Raw genomic sequence first — 12876 nt, 5'->3', positions numbered from 1 at the left:
TTTTATTTTATTTTATTTTTAATATAGACAGGTTAGACATAGGATGCCATAATTAATGAGTTTCAAACCATAATTACCATTCCGTTTAGATAGTTGCTGTTGAAGACAGGATTATGATTTCAATGATAGTGTATGGGAGACAGTTTTAATTTTTTCCAGTGAATTAAGTACTCACAAAAGGCAGCATATGGGCTTCTCTTGATGCTTCACACCACAGGAAAGAAAGCAGCTTTGCAGTTCAAGGAAAAGGCTTGACATCTGCCTGGCTTTGTCACAGACTAACTGGCTGTGGGTGTATGAGTCATTTAGGCATAGCAATTTAGAGAGAGCTGTTTAAAATTAGCTATCTATCTGTGTAGTTAGGCACTTAAATTAGCTAAGTTTCAGAGTTGCATAGTGACTGATACTTCCTGCTGCAGTAAGAAAAAATTCAAAGCTGTTGAGACCCTACTCATCTGCTTAAGGAGCTAAATATGGGTTTAGGTTCCAATTGCTGAAAATTTTGGCTATTAAATGCTTTACTGTCCTTTTCACAAATGGAAATGTGATTCTTAAAGTTTCTCTGTCTTCTGAGAATGGTTTGTGTTGCTTCATTCAGATTCTTCAATAATCAGGGTAGTAAAAAAATCAAAGGAGTAAAAAAGCTTCTGAGTCTTGCAACCACTGGTATTACTAACTCTCATGATTGTATCACAAGTCTCACAGTATTTGAAATTTTGCTTTAGGCTTCAATTGCTGAATTATGTGATTTTTGCAGGAGTTGCAGGCTTTTTCTTTCTTTTTAAACGTGTTGATTCTATGACCATTTAACATATGAGCTTGAAATGCAATATTTATAAATATCTTGATTAAGAAAAATATTTCCACCAAAGAAAGCGTACACAAAGGTGCTTACACTAAAGCTGACTGAAGTTCAATTAGAAGTAATTTAAATGGAAGTATGTCAGTAAATTCTTCTCTGTTTTAGGGAAACACATACACCTCTGCTTTATACTCAAATATGCAACGAAGTTCTTTCCCAAATAGGATATATGAGCCATCATATGTCTCAACCAGGGACTTCTGTCCATACACACATCATTGTGTATGGCATTATACATATAAATTAACTAAATTTACTTTGCTGCTGTTTAGGGTAGATTTAGATCAGATCTAAGGAAGAAATTTTTCACTGTGAGGGTGGTGAGGCACTGGAACAGGTTGCCCAGAGAAGTTGCAGATGCCTCATCCCTGGAAGTGTTCAAGGCCAGGTTGGATGAGGCTTTGGGCAACCTGGTGTAGTGGAGGATTTCTCTGCCCATGGCAGAGGGGTTGGAACTAGATGATCTTTGAGGTCCCTTCCAACCCAAACCATTCTATGATTCTATGTTTGTAGAGAAAGCTTACAAATAGGAACTACTGAGTGAAAAATCTAAGGAGGAAATAAAAAACTCCTTTCAATTTTATTTTTTTTAAAACTCACATCATTATTAAGCTACTTTTCTAATTTGGAGAGCTTGGTTTGTGTTTAAGCACTGTTTTCTTCTCATACTCATTCTTGAGAGGCCGGTCACTGTTCATAGTGAATAAAATAAAGCAGGTTAGTCAATGTGTGCAAATCAAGCTTTAGGAGAATACATGAGCTGGGAAGAGTTCTGACTATAGCAACAATAACTTTCTGTGATAGTTTATGGTTATTGATTCATAGCTCATAAAATCTTTCTTCTCTGAGTCTCCCACGAGCCATCTTGTATTTGTATACATACTTGGAGGGCACTTTACAGCAGGAGGAAGCTCTTGTGACCAAGACAACCCTTTCTCTTGAGCTAGCAAGAAAAGAGTTTGCCAATACCAAAATCAGCTTGTCATTACATATTGAGCTAGCTTCAGAGTCTCTCCGACACTCTTTGATGGACATCAAAGCCTCAACAGAATTCACTTTCATAATTGACCAACTTCAAAGATTTAGGCACTGAACTTTAAAAAAAAAAGGAAACAGTGAACAGTAACTACCGAATACATTATATCATGCATTATGATCAGAATAAGAAAATACCTTCCATCAAACATTTTAGTATAACACCGCTGGATGGTACTAATTTTGTAATTACGTGTTATTAGGACCTGAACCTTACTGGTATGCTTGTTGACAATGCTACAGTGGGTGAATGGAACCTCCAGGGTCTTCCAAATGATGACCTTTCAATTCAGAATGGCATCATTGTCACAAAAGCATCTAGATATCCTTTGCTGATTGATCCGCAAGGTCAAGGAAAGATCTGGATTAAAAATAAGGAAAAGAATAATGGACTCCAGGTAATAGTTCATTTAATATTTTTGTGTGTGTGTCATTTCACATCATTGCAATGCCAACTGTTTTTTCTGTCATACTTTGGCCACGTGTAATTGAAATCTGATGTTTATAGTATACAGTTAGGCAGAAATTAAAACAAGACTGACGCAAAATCTGTGACCTATCTGTATCAGGGTGAAACAGCTTGTACTGCTTTATCGTCTCCCAGAAAGACAGTTTCAAGAGCAAATTGGAATTATATGTTATGCCATATGTATTTTTATGATGAATCTTTTAATTACTTGTCATAAAGAAAGAGAAACATAGAGGAAAGTAACTGACTTGCAAAATCAAGACCAGACAGGATCAGGCAGTTGGTGCTGCATGGCAATAACATTTTAGGGTAAGTATTTTAAGAGGAAAATAGGGAAAAGGAAAAGGGAGGAACTGCAAAAAGAACAGTGGCCTGAGGTAGAATGGAAATCTAGTGATCTTTGAGTCATATAAAAGACAAAGGCCAAATTTAGGCTGCATCTTGATGATTAAATGCATGTGATAAATTAATTTATCCACCCTTCTCACTTTCTGTCTAGCAGTGCATCCTGTTTGGGATCTGGGTCTTCTATTTAATTCAAAGCTTTCTTTTTTATCCCCTTCTAATCAGTCTACCCTCCATGCTTTGTTACACCAATAAGGATAAGATGGGTTATGATAAAGATCTAAGTGCATGATATATTTTCAGGACATATTGAGCATGATACGAAAGTGTCAGTTGTTAATATCAGTTGTTAAAATCAAGTCTATCCTACAACTGTTGATTATCACATGAATACTGTGGTATGCTATGTTCACTCAAAATGAGACTGATGGATAACTGAGAATGAAGGTAAGGATAGTGACATCCAGAGAGCTGATGGCATCTCGGTGATGTCGTTAGCTAAATCCTTAACCTTCTGGAGCTTGACCTAGATCTTTATTTCCTAGCACTGTTAAGAAAGTACCAACATTCAGTCCTACACCAAATCTAGTTTCTGGTAAGTTGAACGTGCTCAAAAAATGATGTAGAAACACAGCTAGAAATGAGAAGTATTGACTGAGAAGAGACAGAAAAATAATGTACAACATTCAAAGATCTTGGAAAAATGTGTTCCTTTATTTAAAAACATGATGAAAAGCTCTCCTAAAACATAAGTTGTATTCACAGAAGAATTTAGGCATTTTGTGACTGTGTGTAGGTAACATGGCTTCCTCTAAATTACATCAAACCTTACTTTGGCCCCCCAAAATTGCATCAAGAAACACTAGTGTGAGTAACCAACAGGAAACAATAGAGAGAAGGATGTATCTCATATTACATCCTCTTTGAGACTTGCATCTCCTACTCAGGATTTCAGAGAGCTGCCAAGCTGGGCTCAGGAGTGGCAACAGTGAATCTCCTTCAGTTAGGGGCCTATGCTTACTCTTTCTGCCATGTTGTAGCCTTTTCCTCAATAATTTTGAATTGTCCTCCAAGCTGCAACTTCAGTTCCCTGCCTTAATTGGCTCTGAGTCTGTAATCGCCCACCCTGCAGGTGGCTGCTCTCTCCCATGTGCTGGCATACAGCCTGTGGAAGGGATCTGCGAACACACAGGTTCCATTCCCTGGTCCAGTAATCGCGTAAAGATCTTATATCACAAAGTCACCAAAGCAGGGACTGGGAGATGTAGATTAAAATACCGTTTCCTCTTTCCTCACTATTCATACAATATAAATGATGATGACACTTAACTGATGAGCCAGAGAAAAACATCTTCTAGACTTGCCTTATGATCAGTATGTGTGAATATCCAGCCCATGAAATTTGTGAATCCTGACTGGCCTTAACTACTGAGCTCCTGAGCACTCTGAAAACTTGCACGGATTTGAATACACACAGATGCAGCCTCTAAATGCAGAGGAAGCTTTACTGAAGAAATTTGAGTTATGGACTTTTAGACATCCTGGCTCAGGTGTCAGCTGTGTTAGAAGAATCTGGGTTCTCTCCCTGTAAGGTCCAGGAGGAACAGAGTTATGTCAAGACTCTAAATACCCCAGCGTTTAGGTTATACCTTTACACCTGAGATTGAAAGTTTGAATAGAAATTATACTGTTCTCTATGTACTTGTGAATGCATGCTATATTGTGAACCGATCTTCCTAGGTCACAACTATGAACGACAAGTTCTTCAGAAGTCATATAGAAGACTGCCTGTCCTTTGGCCGACCTTTGTTAATTGAAGATGTTGGAGAGGAACTTGATCCTGCTCTAGATAACATCTTGGAAAAAAATTTCATAAAATCTGGTTCAGCACACAAAGTAAGATGAATTGTGAACATAAATTTAAGAAACAATAGGACAAATACTGGGTATCTGGTAGTCTGGATACTGCCAAGATTCACACCTTTTCAACACTTAGAAAGATGAGTAATGAACTCATGGGATTGGATTTTTTTTTTACTCCTTAAACAGCAAGTTTAAAAAGTGTAAATAAAAACCTAAAAAAAGAGTTAATCTATTTTTCACTAGATAAAATAACTTTTTCTGAATTCAGCTTTTGAAAATTGAGTAACATGTTTTATTTTCAGGTAAAAGTAGGTGACAAGGAGGTAGATCTGATGAAGGGGTTTACGCTTTATATGACAACAAAATTGGCTAATCCTGCCTATACTCCAGAAATTAGTGCAAGAACAACTGTGATTGACTTTACTGTTACTATGAAAGGGCTGGAAGATCAGCTCCTTGGCCGTGTCATCCTCACAGAAAAACAGGTATCTAGTAGCTTACAATATTTGTATAGAGAAGGCTTGTTCAATATGTGCACCATGAGTGGATATATTCAAGGTCTTGGTTGAAATCAAATGCAAGAACAAAAATGTGAATGAAAGTTTAGGGGTTTGCGCATTTGCTGAAAGACAATGTGGAGCTGGTTTTTAATTGAATGGAGGGACCTAAACATGTATTTTAAGATCTGGCCTTGGAAAGAGAAGAAAGAAAATTACTCATTAAAAATACATCACAGGCATATACATGACATACATAAAGCATCTTTATTCTTTCATATATAGCAAAGGCTCCTTGTTCAGTCAGAAACCTCTTTTATTTCTGAATTCCTTTTCAAACTTAATTTGAATTACATGAAAAAATTCTTATGAACTCGAACTACTTTTGCCAGCTAGGCTCTAGTGTGCAAGGAGATACGAGATTTTTAAGGAACCCTGAACACTGGCTTGACTCTGCTCTTAATAAAATTTCCACTGATTATGCGGAAGCAAATATAAGAAAGAAAATCTTCTCTCAGGTGTTTTTTGAGAGTTTTATTTCATAATATCAAATCTGAGACATCATCCACAATAATTTAATTCCTAGATCATTCCTATTTCTTTTTGTGTGATCTAATTTAACAGCCTGGTTATCCAAAACCTTAGGAGTCAATTCATCACAGGCACTGGGGACAAAGGTGGTCTTTTTACTGTGGCAGTCATTCCAATAAATACATGAATGTTATGGTCCAATTACACTAAAATGAAATATTTTCTTCCATTCTCATGAAAGTGAAAGCACAGTTGTATTTCACATCACATTGAATGATTTACTTATTTCAAAGGGAACATTTCCTGATTGTGTCTTTGTGAGAAAAGTAACAAAAATTAAGGTTTGGAATAGCAGAGCTGTTGCTTTCAGTAACTCATTCATGTAGGCTTGCTCATGTGAGAGCAGTTCCTCACCTAAGGGGAATTCATTCCTCCTCCTTTGCCTTCCCGAAGCATATTCTAACCAGTGTGCTTTAGTGGCGGTGTCACTTTCTCCAGTCAACACCTTTTCACTTTGCTCAAATGAGCATTTGATGAAATAAGGACTGGAATCTAAGTGCCCTTCCTTCAGTCTGACAGTCACAACCAGAGGCTGGAAAGTTATTGTTATGCCCAAACTTCCTGTGAATTGTTCCATGAAAAATGGAAAAGCTACAACAGCAGATACTGAGGAAAAGCTATCCATTAGCAGGGCGGGACAAATGCTAGGGAAGCAAAATTTCTAACCTTCACTCCCACAGATGCATGTTTATGTAAACAAAATTGAACAGCATCAGCAGGAGTGGCTGGGACTATCCTGAGGAACTTACCTCTGACAAGAGATAGAGGTTTAAATCAAGATTTCTGCTGACCTACATATAAAACTCATCTCCCCACACACAGATATCCTTGCTCTGTGTTTTTTTTCCTGGACAAAACTGTTAGAGAATTCATACTGAATGTATGTAGCAACACCTAGACTGCATTTTGGGTCAAAGATATAATCACTGAAAAATATTCATCCAGTCCTGTCTATCAGCTGAAGAGAGCTGCAAGGGTAGCTGATTAGTATCAATACTACTTGCTGCACAGGGACATGGTTGCAGGTGATCAACATTTATTAAGCTTCTTCCCTTTAGCAGGTATGAAGAAATCATGGCTGTTCTGTCTCTTCTGTCTCAATAAGAGATTAATGTCCTGGTGTAAATAGCCAGAGCCAATGGAGCTCTGATAAATTTAGTTCAAAGAAAAGACAGAGCATGAACAGACAATTTGAAGAACAGGTTTTCTACTACAAACAAGACAAGTTTATGATCACTGAACTTAAGTAATAGGTTAAAGGAACCAAGACATTCTTAAAGATTTCTATAGCGATCAATGAAATATATATGATCAAAGAAGCATTTATTCTTCTCAACTTTAAAGGTTGCTCCTGTAGCTATATGAAAAAAAAAAAAATTATCAGCATCTTTTTGTACTTTGATAATGCAGTTGCTGCCACCATTTTTGTTCAGGACAGCTATTTTTTATGTTACAAATGCAGTTGTGAAATCCTCCTGCAAACAAAAGCCTGGCATCTGGTATATTTGCTGATTTTCTAAAAGACACTCTTTACAGGCTTACAAACAGAACGAGTGAAGTGCCTGTTCTTAAATTAAGCATGTCTTTAAGTGGAATTTAAGAATGTACTTAAATACATGTTTGAGTGTTCTGTAGAACTGCTCCTTTTGTGTAATTCTAATCTTTTTTACATTAATGGTAAAGAAAGAGGAGAAAATGCAGAAAATTTGAAGCTAAATGACTGATGCGTAAGTCATTCTCCTCTTTTGGGATACAGTTATTTGTAGTTTCCACAGAGCTACATCCTATAGCCCTAAAACATATTATACAAACAAATTTCCAAATAAGAAGTCTGTGAGAGTAAAGAAATTTGTCACTTCTTTGAATTGCAGGAGAGCCTCTTCTATACTGCGTAACTCTGTACATCTCCTTTTTCTCTAGCCTGGCATGTTGACAAGAATGAAAATAAACTGAAGCCATAGGTGTAGGTAGACTGGTATTATTAACTACTCTTTTCTTACAGCAAGGTTGACTTGATTGATTAAATAAAGGTAGCCAGCAAGGGTACCCCTGAGCTGTGTTGGACTGTGCAGTATAGATGCCTCATTTCACTTGGCAGTGTGTTGACATGTCTGTCATTGTTCCCTTGACATTGTCTGTCTCGTAGAAATAGCATAAAAATTCTGTATGACATAGATAATAATTGTAACATTTCCTATTTTATAAGCAGTAGAGGAGTGTATCTTTCAAAGTCACAGAAGCACAGAAACTAGAAATGGAAAAGGTCATGCAGTCAACTTCCCTAACAATGTAAAATCCATCTATTCAATGCATCTTTCAGTCCTTTGTCTGATTTAATTTTAAGTACTTAATGTAATGTGGCTTTTATCACTTCCCATCGGAAACTAGCTGTAGTGCTTTGTGCATCTTACTGGAGCAAGCTTTTCCTTATAATTCTGATGTGTTTTCACTCCTCAGTATGCTGCATTAATCAAATAAATGCAGTACACATATAAATTACTTTAGTATATAATGTTTTTGAATTTTATAGGAAAAGCAACAAAGTGTCCAATCTATCATGCATGAAATCACGTTTTCCGTGTCATTATAAGGAGTCTTTCTTTGAATTAATCTTAAATATTCTATGGAAAATTTCTGAATACAGGAACTGGAAGCAGAAAGAGTAAAACTGATGGAAGAAGTGACATCTAACAAAAGGAAAATGCAGGAGCTTGAGGATAATCTACTCTTCCGTCTAACCAGTACAGAGGGCTCTTTGGTTGAAGATGAGTCACTTATAGAAGTCCTAAGAATCACTAAAACAACAGCAGAAGAGGTGAATTTTGAATGCATTGCAGATACATTTTGTAATTTTAATTCAAATATTATTTGTAAACAGATTTTTATTTTCTGGTTTTGTTTTTTTCCATTCAGAGCCACTATGTAACATCTGACTTCTTAACAAATAAGTAGTAGAAACCCTATCATTTTTTCTTCATAAAGTATTACAAAATTAAACTATTACCTGGATAGTGCTTAATAGTACCAGGCATACTTTGCAGGTGTAAGTTTGAATGAGATCCCATTGTGCTTGGTGTTTGAACACATGGACAGAGGGAAGCAAAGCTTTACTAAAAATACCATTGTGATCTTAATGAAGACCTTTTCTTTTTGCTTGTGCAGTATAAATCACAAGTGACATGACTTAATCTTCGTGGTCTTTTCCATTAATTTTAAGGTCAGTGAAAAATTAAACATAGCAGCGGAGACAGAGGTGAAAATCAATACTGCACGTGAAGAGTATCGGCCTGTTGCTGGTCGTGGTAGTATCCTTTATTTCCTAATTGTGGAAATGAGCTTGGTTAATGTCATGTACCAAACATCCTTACGGCAGTTCCTTGGCATTTTTGACCTATCAGTGGAAAGATCTCAGAGATCTCAGATCACAGCAAAAAGGGTAGTATATGTAATCGAGCATCTCACCTATGAAGTCTTCAAGTACGCAGTTCGAGGGCTGTATGAAAATCACAGATTCCTGTTTACATTGCTTCTGGCACTGAAGATTGACTTACAGGCCAAGAAAATTTCACATACTGAGTTTGAAACACTGATCAAAGGTAATTTCTCTAAAAATGTTCCTGTTTACATATGTCCGTGAACTGCCAAATTCAGATTTTGCAGTTCTTGCACTGACAGTATGTTGCATCCAGGGAATCTAATGTTTTTTAACTGGTGAATGAAAGCATATACAGCCGAAGAAGGAATTAAGAGTCAAATTTTCCCAAACAAGAGCAATATAGATTATTTATTATCAAAATAATGCTTAGATGAGGATATTTAACTCTTTTACATCTCAAAACAGGAAAATGACCATTACTTTGTGAGAGACTCTATAGTTTTCTCCCATGTGCTTCTTTTTTGAGTTACCATATACCTATCTCTGTGAGCTTGGAGACAGTCAGCAAAATCTCTTTTGATGGCTGGTGAGCAGGCATGAGAATGCAAGAGGACTCTACCACATTTAAGTGTCAGTATAAAAAAGGGGAAATCTATTACACATTGTAAAACATTGTTATATTGCATTGCATTATGCTAGCGCTATGCCTGTCACTACTCAGACACAGTGACAAAGAAAAAATTTAGTAAACTTTATAAAATTTTGGGGAGGGTGGACCCCAGTGTCTCCAAGATACAATAAGTACAAACAGGTACCGAGATAAGATCAGTACAGTCAGGTACTTATCATCCAAATATTTTAGTTTGCTTTGCAAACACCAATTTAATGTTCAGCTGTGACTCAGCTGTGTTGGAGGTGCAAATGGGCATGACGCCGGAGTGATGGTTGAGCTAAGAGGCTGTTGAGGTTGTACAGTCCTGGAAATGAGTACGCCATGTGCTTTCTTATTCTGTACGTAGGTGAAGGGAGATTGGACTAACCATAGGTCCTTTCTACATCTGGTCTGAAGACTTGGGTTTGAGTATTGATTTAGGTAGGCAAGTTTTATTCCAACTCCACAGATGGAAAAAAAGCAGCACAAAAATTACTGAGATATCAGCTTTGTGAGTCACTGAGACCACTTTACTAATAGGTCTTTGTTAAATGAGTTTCCTGTGCAAATTCTAGGTCTCCATGTCCTGGTTCACAAAGATTTTTAGTCCCTAAGTTATAGAAATAAGTATTTTTTAGTATTTGTCATTTTTCTGTTTATCAATGATTGTTTTTCTCTATAATGTTTCTCACTTTGCAGGAGGTGCCAGTTTGGATCTGAATTCTGTGGAACCAAAACCAAAAAAGTGGATCCTTGACATGACTTGGCTCAATCTTGTGCAGTTGTCTAGCTTGTACCCTTTTAATCAACTTCTGGTGCAAGTTGCTAGGAATGAGAAGTCTTGGAAAGCTTGGTTTGATGAAGAAGCACCTGAAAAAGCTGTTATTCCTGATGGGTATGACAGCTTACTGGATCAATTCCGTAAACTGCTCCTTGTCCGTAGCTGGTGCCCCGATCATACCGTTGCCCAAGTAAGAGATGCTTTCGTACAATGGTTATGCCATGTGGCATCTCCCATAGAACTGCTAGTTCCGAACTTATGTTCTCTGAATTTGTTTTTATCGTAATATTTATTGCAGAGTGAGCTATTTAGAAAATCAAATATTGAAATCCTCATCCTAAATATATGAGAAATCATTTTTAATTTATTTAATTGCAATAAATTAGGAAGGACATTGCAAAACATGAAATAAATTGTGTTGGAGCAATAAGAATACCATTCATTTTGTGTGGTGCTTCTAAAGTGGAGTCATGAAACTTGTAAAGCAGTTGCATTCTTGCAGTGAATCAGAAGACACATCCCTGTTTTTTCACAGAAGAAGTGGAAAGAGAACAGTTCACTTTGATGACAGGTGCACTAAAATAGCAGATGAACTGTTCACTTACCCTCCATGCTAAGGAAGTAATAATTAAGACTGTCTCGTGGCAGATATTGCAAAAGAAACTGCAATGGATTAGCACTTTCTCCATAGTCTGTGATATTTGGATTTTTCTTCTTTATGTAGGCCTAAAAGAGGTGTAAAAGCCTATGAGTATCCTCTTTTCACTTTTTTTGTCTTTAGCTACGCTTCAAGTAGTACTTTCGATTTCCTGTGTATCTCCACTTCATATGTTACATGTTGTGATAGCATCTATGTTGTATTTAGGGAACACCATTTTTTCATGGACCGTTTTTTCAACAAGACCCCCCCCCTCCATCCTTTTTCCTTTTCTTGTCTTCAGTGGGTCAATAAGAGAGAAATGTGGGAGCTCTATCTACCACAATTTAAACAAGCCAAAAAAATAAAGCTACTACTGCTCATTTATCAACACTCTTATTGTCTTGCACAACCATCTTTGAGAAAGAATGTCTTTGAACAGTGATTTCAAAAACTGTAATTTTTTACATTTTTGAGGAAAGAAAGGATCTTTTCTGTTATTATCATCTTTATCTCTTCTTTCCCTACTGTGTTTCCTAAGTGTTACAAAATTTTACCTCTCTTCACTAGGGCAAAAGTTACATTCAGTAGTAGATGACTGAGTTATCTTTTTCTGGAACGAACATTTTATTCAGTCCACCTTGTTCCTGGGTGTTTCTCTCCGTAATACATGCCTCAGAAGCTGTGCTAGTAGTTTACACAGTTGGAAAATGATATCAATCAAAAAAGCATGTCATACTCCAGGATAGCTTTAGGAGTCCTTTTAGAAAATGTCTGTGAAAGGAGGACAATAGAGGCATAGGGAACGTTTGACCTTTAAGAATAAAGTCTGAGCTGTGTTTATATTTTGTAGAAATAGATGTTCAGTGTAAGAGACTTGAATTCGATAACCACTGGACAGGAGAATTTGTTTGAAGTTCCAACAAACATATGGAAGATTGTAACTGGGTCAGATGAAAGATCTGTGTAATCTGCTGTGCTGTAGAGACAGTGTCAACAATATATGCTTAGAGGAGCTAAGAATGGGGCTGGTATAGAGCAACTCTTTTGTCTGGCTATCCACCAGGCTTTAGCAGTCAGTAATTCAGGGACTGTATCTAGGCTGTCCTTGAAGATGACAGTGGATCTATTCTGCATGGATTTCTTTAGTTCTTTTTAAAAAAACATTTAGCATCCTCTAGCAACAGTGTTCACAAGATGGCTGTTGTGTGAGCAGAATTCTTTCTTTTCTTTGTTTGAAGTTTGCTATGTGAGAATTTCAATGGTTGCCTCCTGTGGGCTGTAACTTTTGTTACACCGAAGTTGAAAATGAAAGTTTAGAAAGTCATTGCCTTCCAGTGTAGGTACTGGTAAATTCCACATCAACGTTTAATGCTAAATAAATAAAAGAAAACTAAAAGGTATGTATTTCTGGTAACTTGTGTTTTTTTAGGCTCGACACTACATTGCAGAATCTCTTGGAGGGAAATATGCGGAAGGATTTATTCTTGAAATGGAAGCAATGTGGGCAGAAAGCGACTGTCGAACACCTTTGACATGCTTTTTATCAATGGGGTCTGACCCCACTGAAAATATAGAACGTCTTGCAAAATCAAAGGTATTCTCATAAACTGAGTTTGCTAGAACTAATAAAGACATTTGAAACTATTCTTTGAACTAGAAATGGTATTTCCACGTTTTATATGAATTTGAATAATTATATTTATATTAATACCAGTGTTCTCTGGAAGTTAATTTTGGACCAGTAGCCAAAATGCATTTACTGAGG

The 12876-nt window shown here is 36.7% G+C and overlaps 1 protein-coding gene across 1 annotated transcript in view; it reads left to right on the top strand.

The window, feature by feature from the left end:
* Nucleotides 1–12876, top strand: part of LOC104375270 (dynein axonemal heavy chain 5) — a 168285-nt gene that overhangs the window by 114162 nt on the left and 41247 nt on the right. Inside the window, exons 62-68 of the mRNA XM_086609153.1 lie at nucleotides 2101–2295; nucleotides 4452–4607; nucleotides 4877–5059; nucleotides 8307–8477; nucleotides 8880–9258; nucleotides 10390–10661; nucleotides 12541–12705. Of these exons, the coding sequence (XP_086465279.1) occupies nucleotides 2101–2295; nucleotides 4452–4607; nucleotides 4877–5059; nucleotides 8307–8477; nucleotides 8880–9258; nucleotides 10390–10661; nucleotides 12541–12705 (1521 nt within the window). The remainder of the gene's footprint in view (nucleotides 1–2100; nucleotides 2296–4451; nucleotides 4608–4876; nucleotides 5060–8306; nucleotides 8478–8879; nucleotides 9259–10389; nucleotides 10662–12540; nucleotides 12706–12876) is intronic.

Source organism: Tauraco erythrolophus, chromosome 3, assembly GCF_009769465.1.
Source record: "Tauraco erythrolophus isolate bTauEry1 chromosome 3, bTauEry1.pri, whole genome shotgun sequence".
NCBI lineage: Eukaryota > Metazoa > Chordata > Aves > Musophagiformes > Musophagidae > Tauraco > Tauraco erythrolophus.
This window is presented reverse-complemented; position numbering and strand designations above follow the sequence as displayed.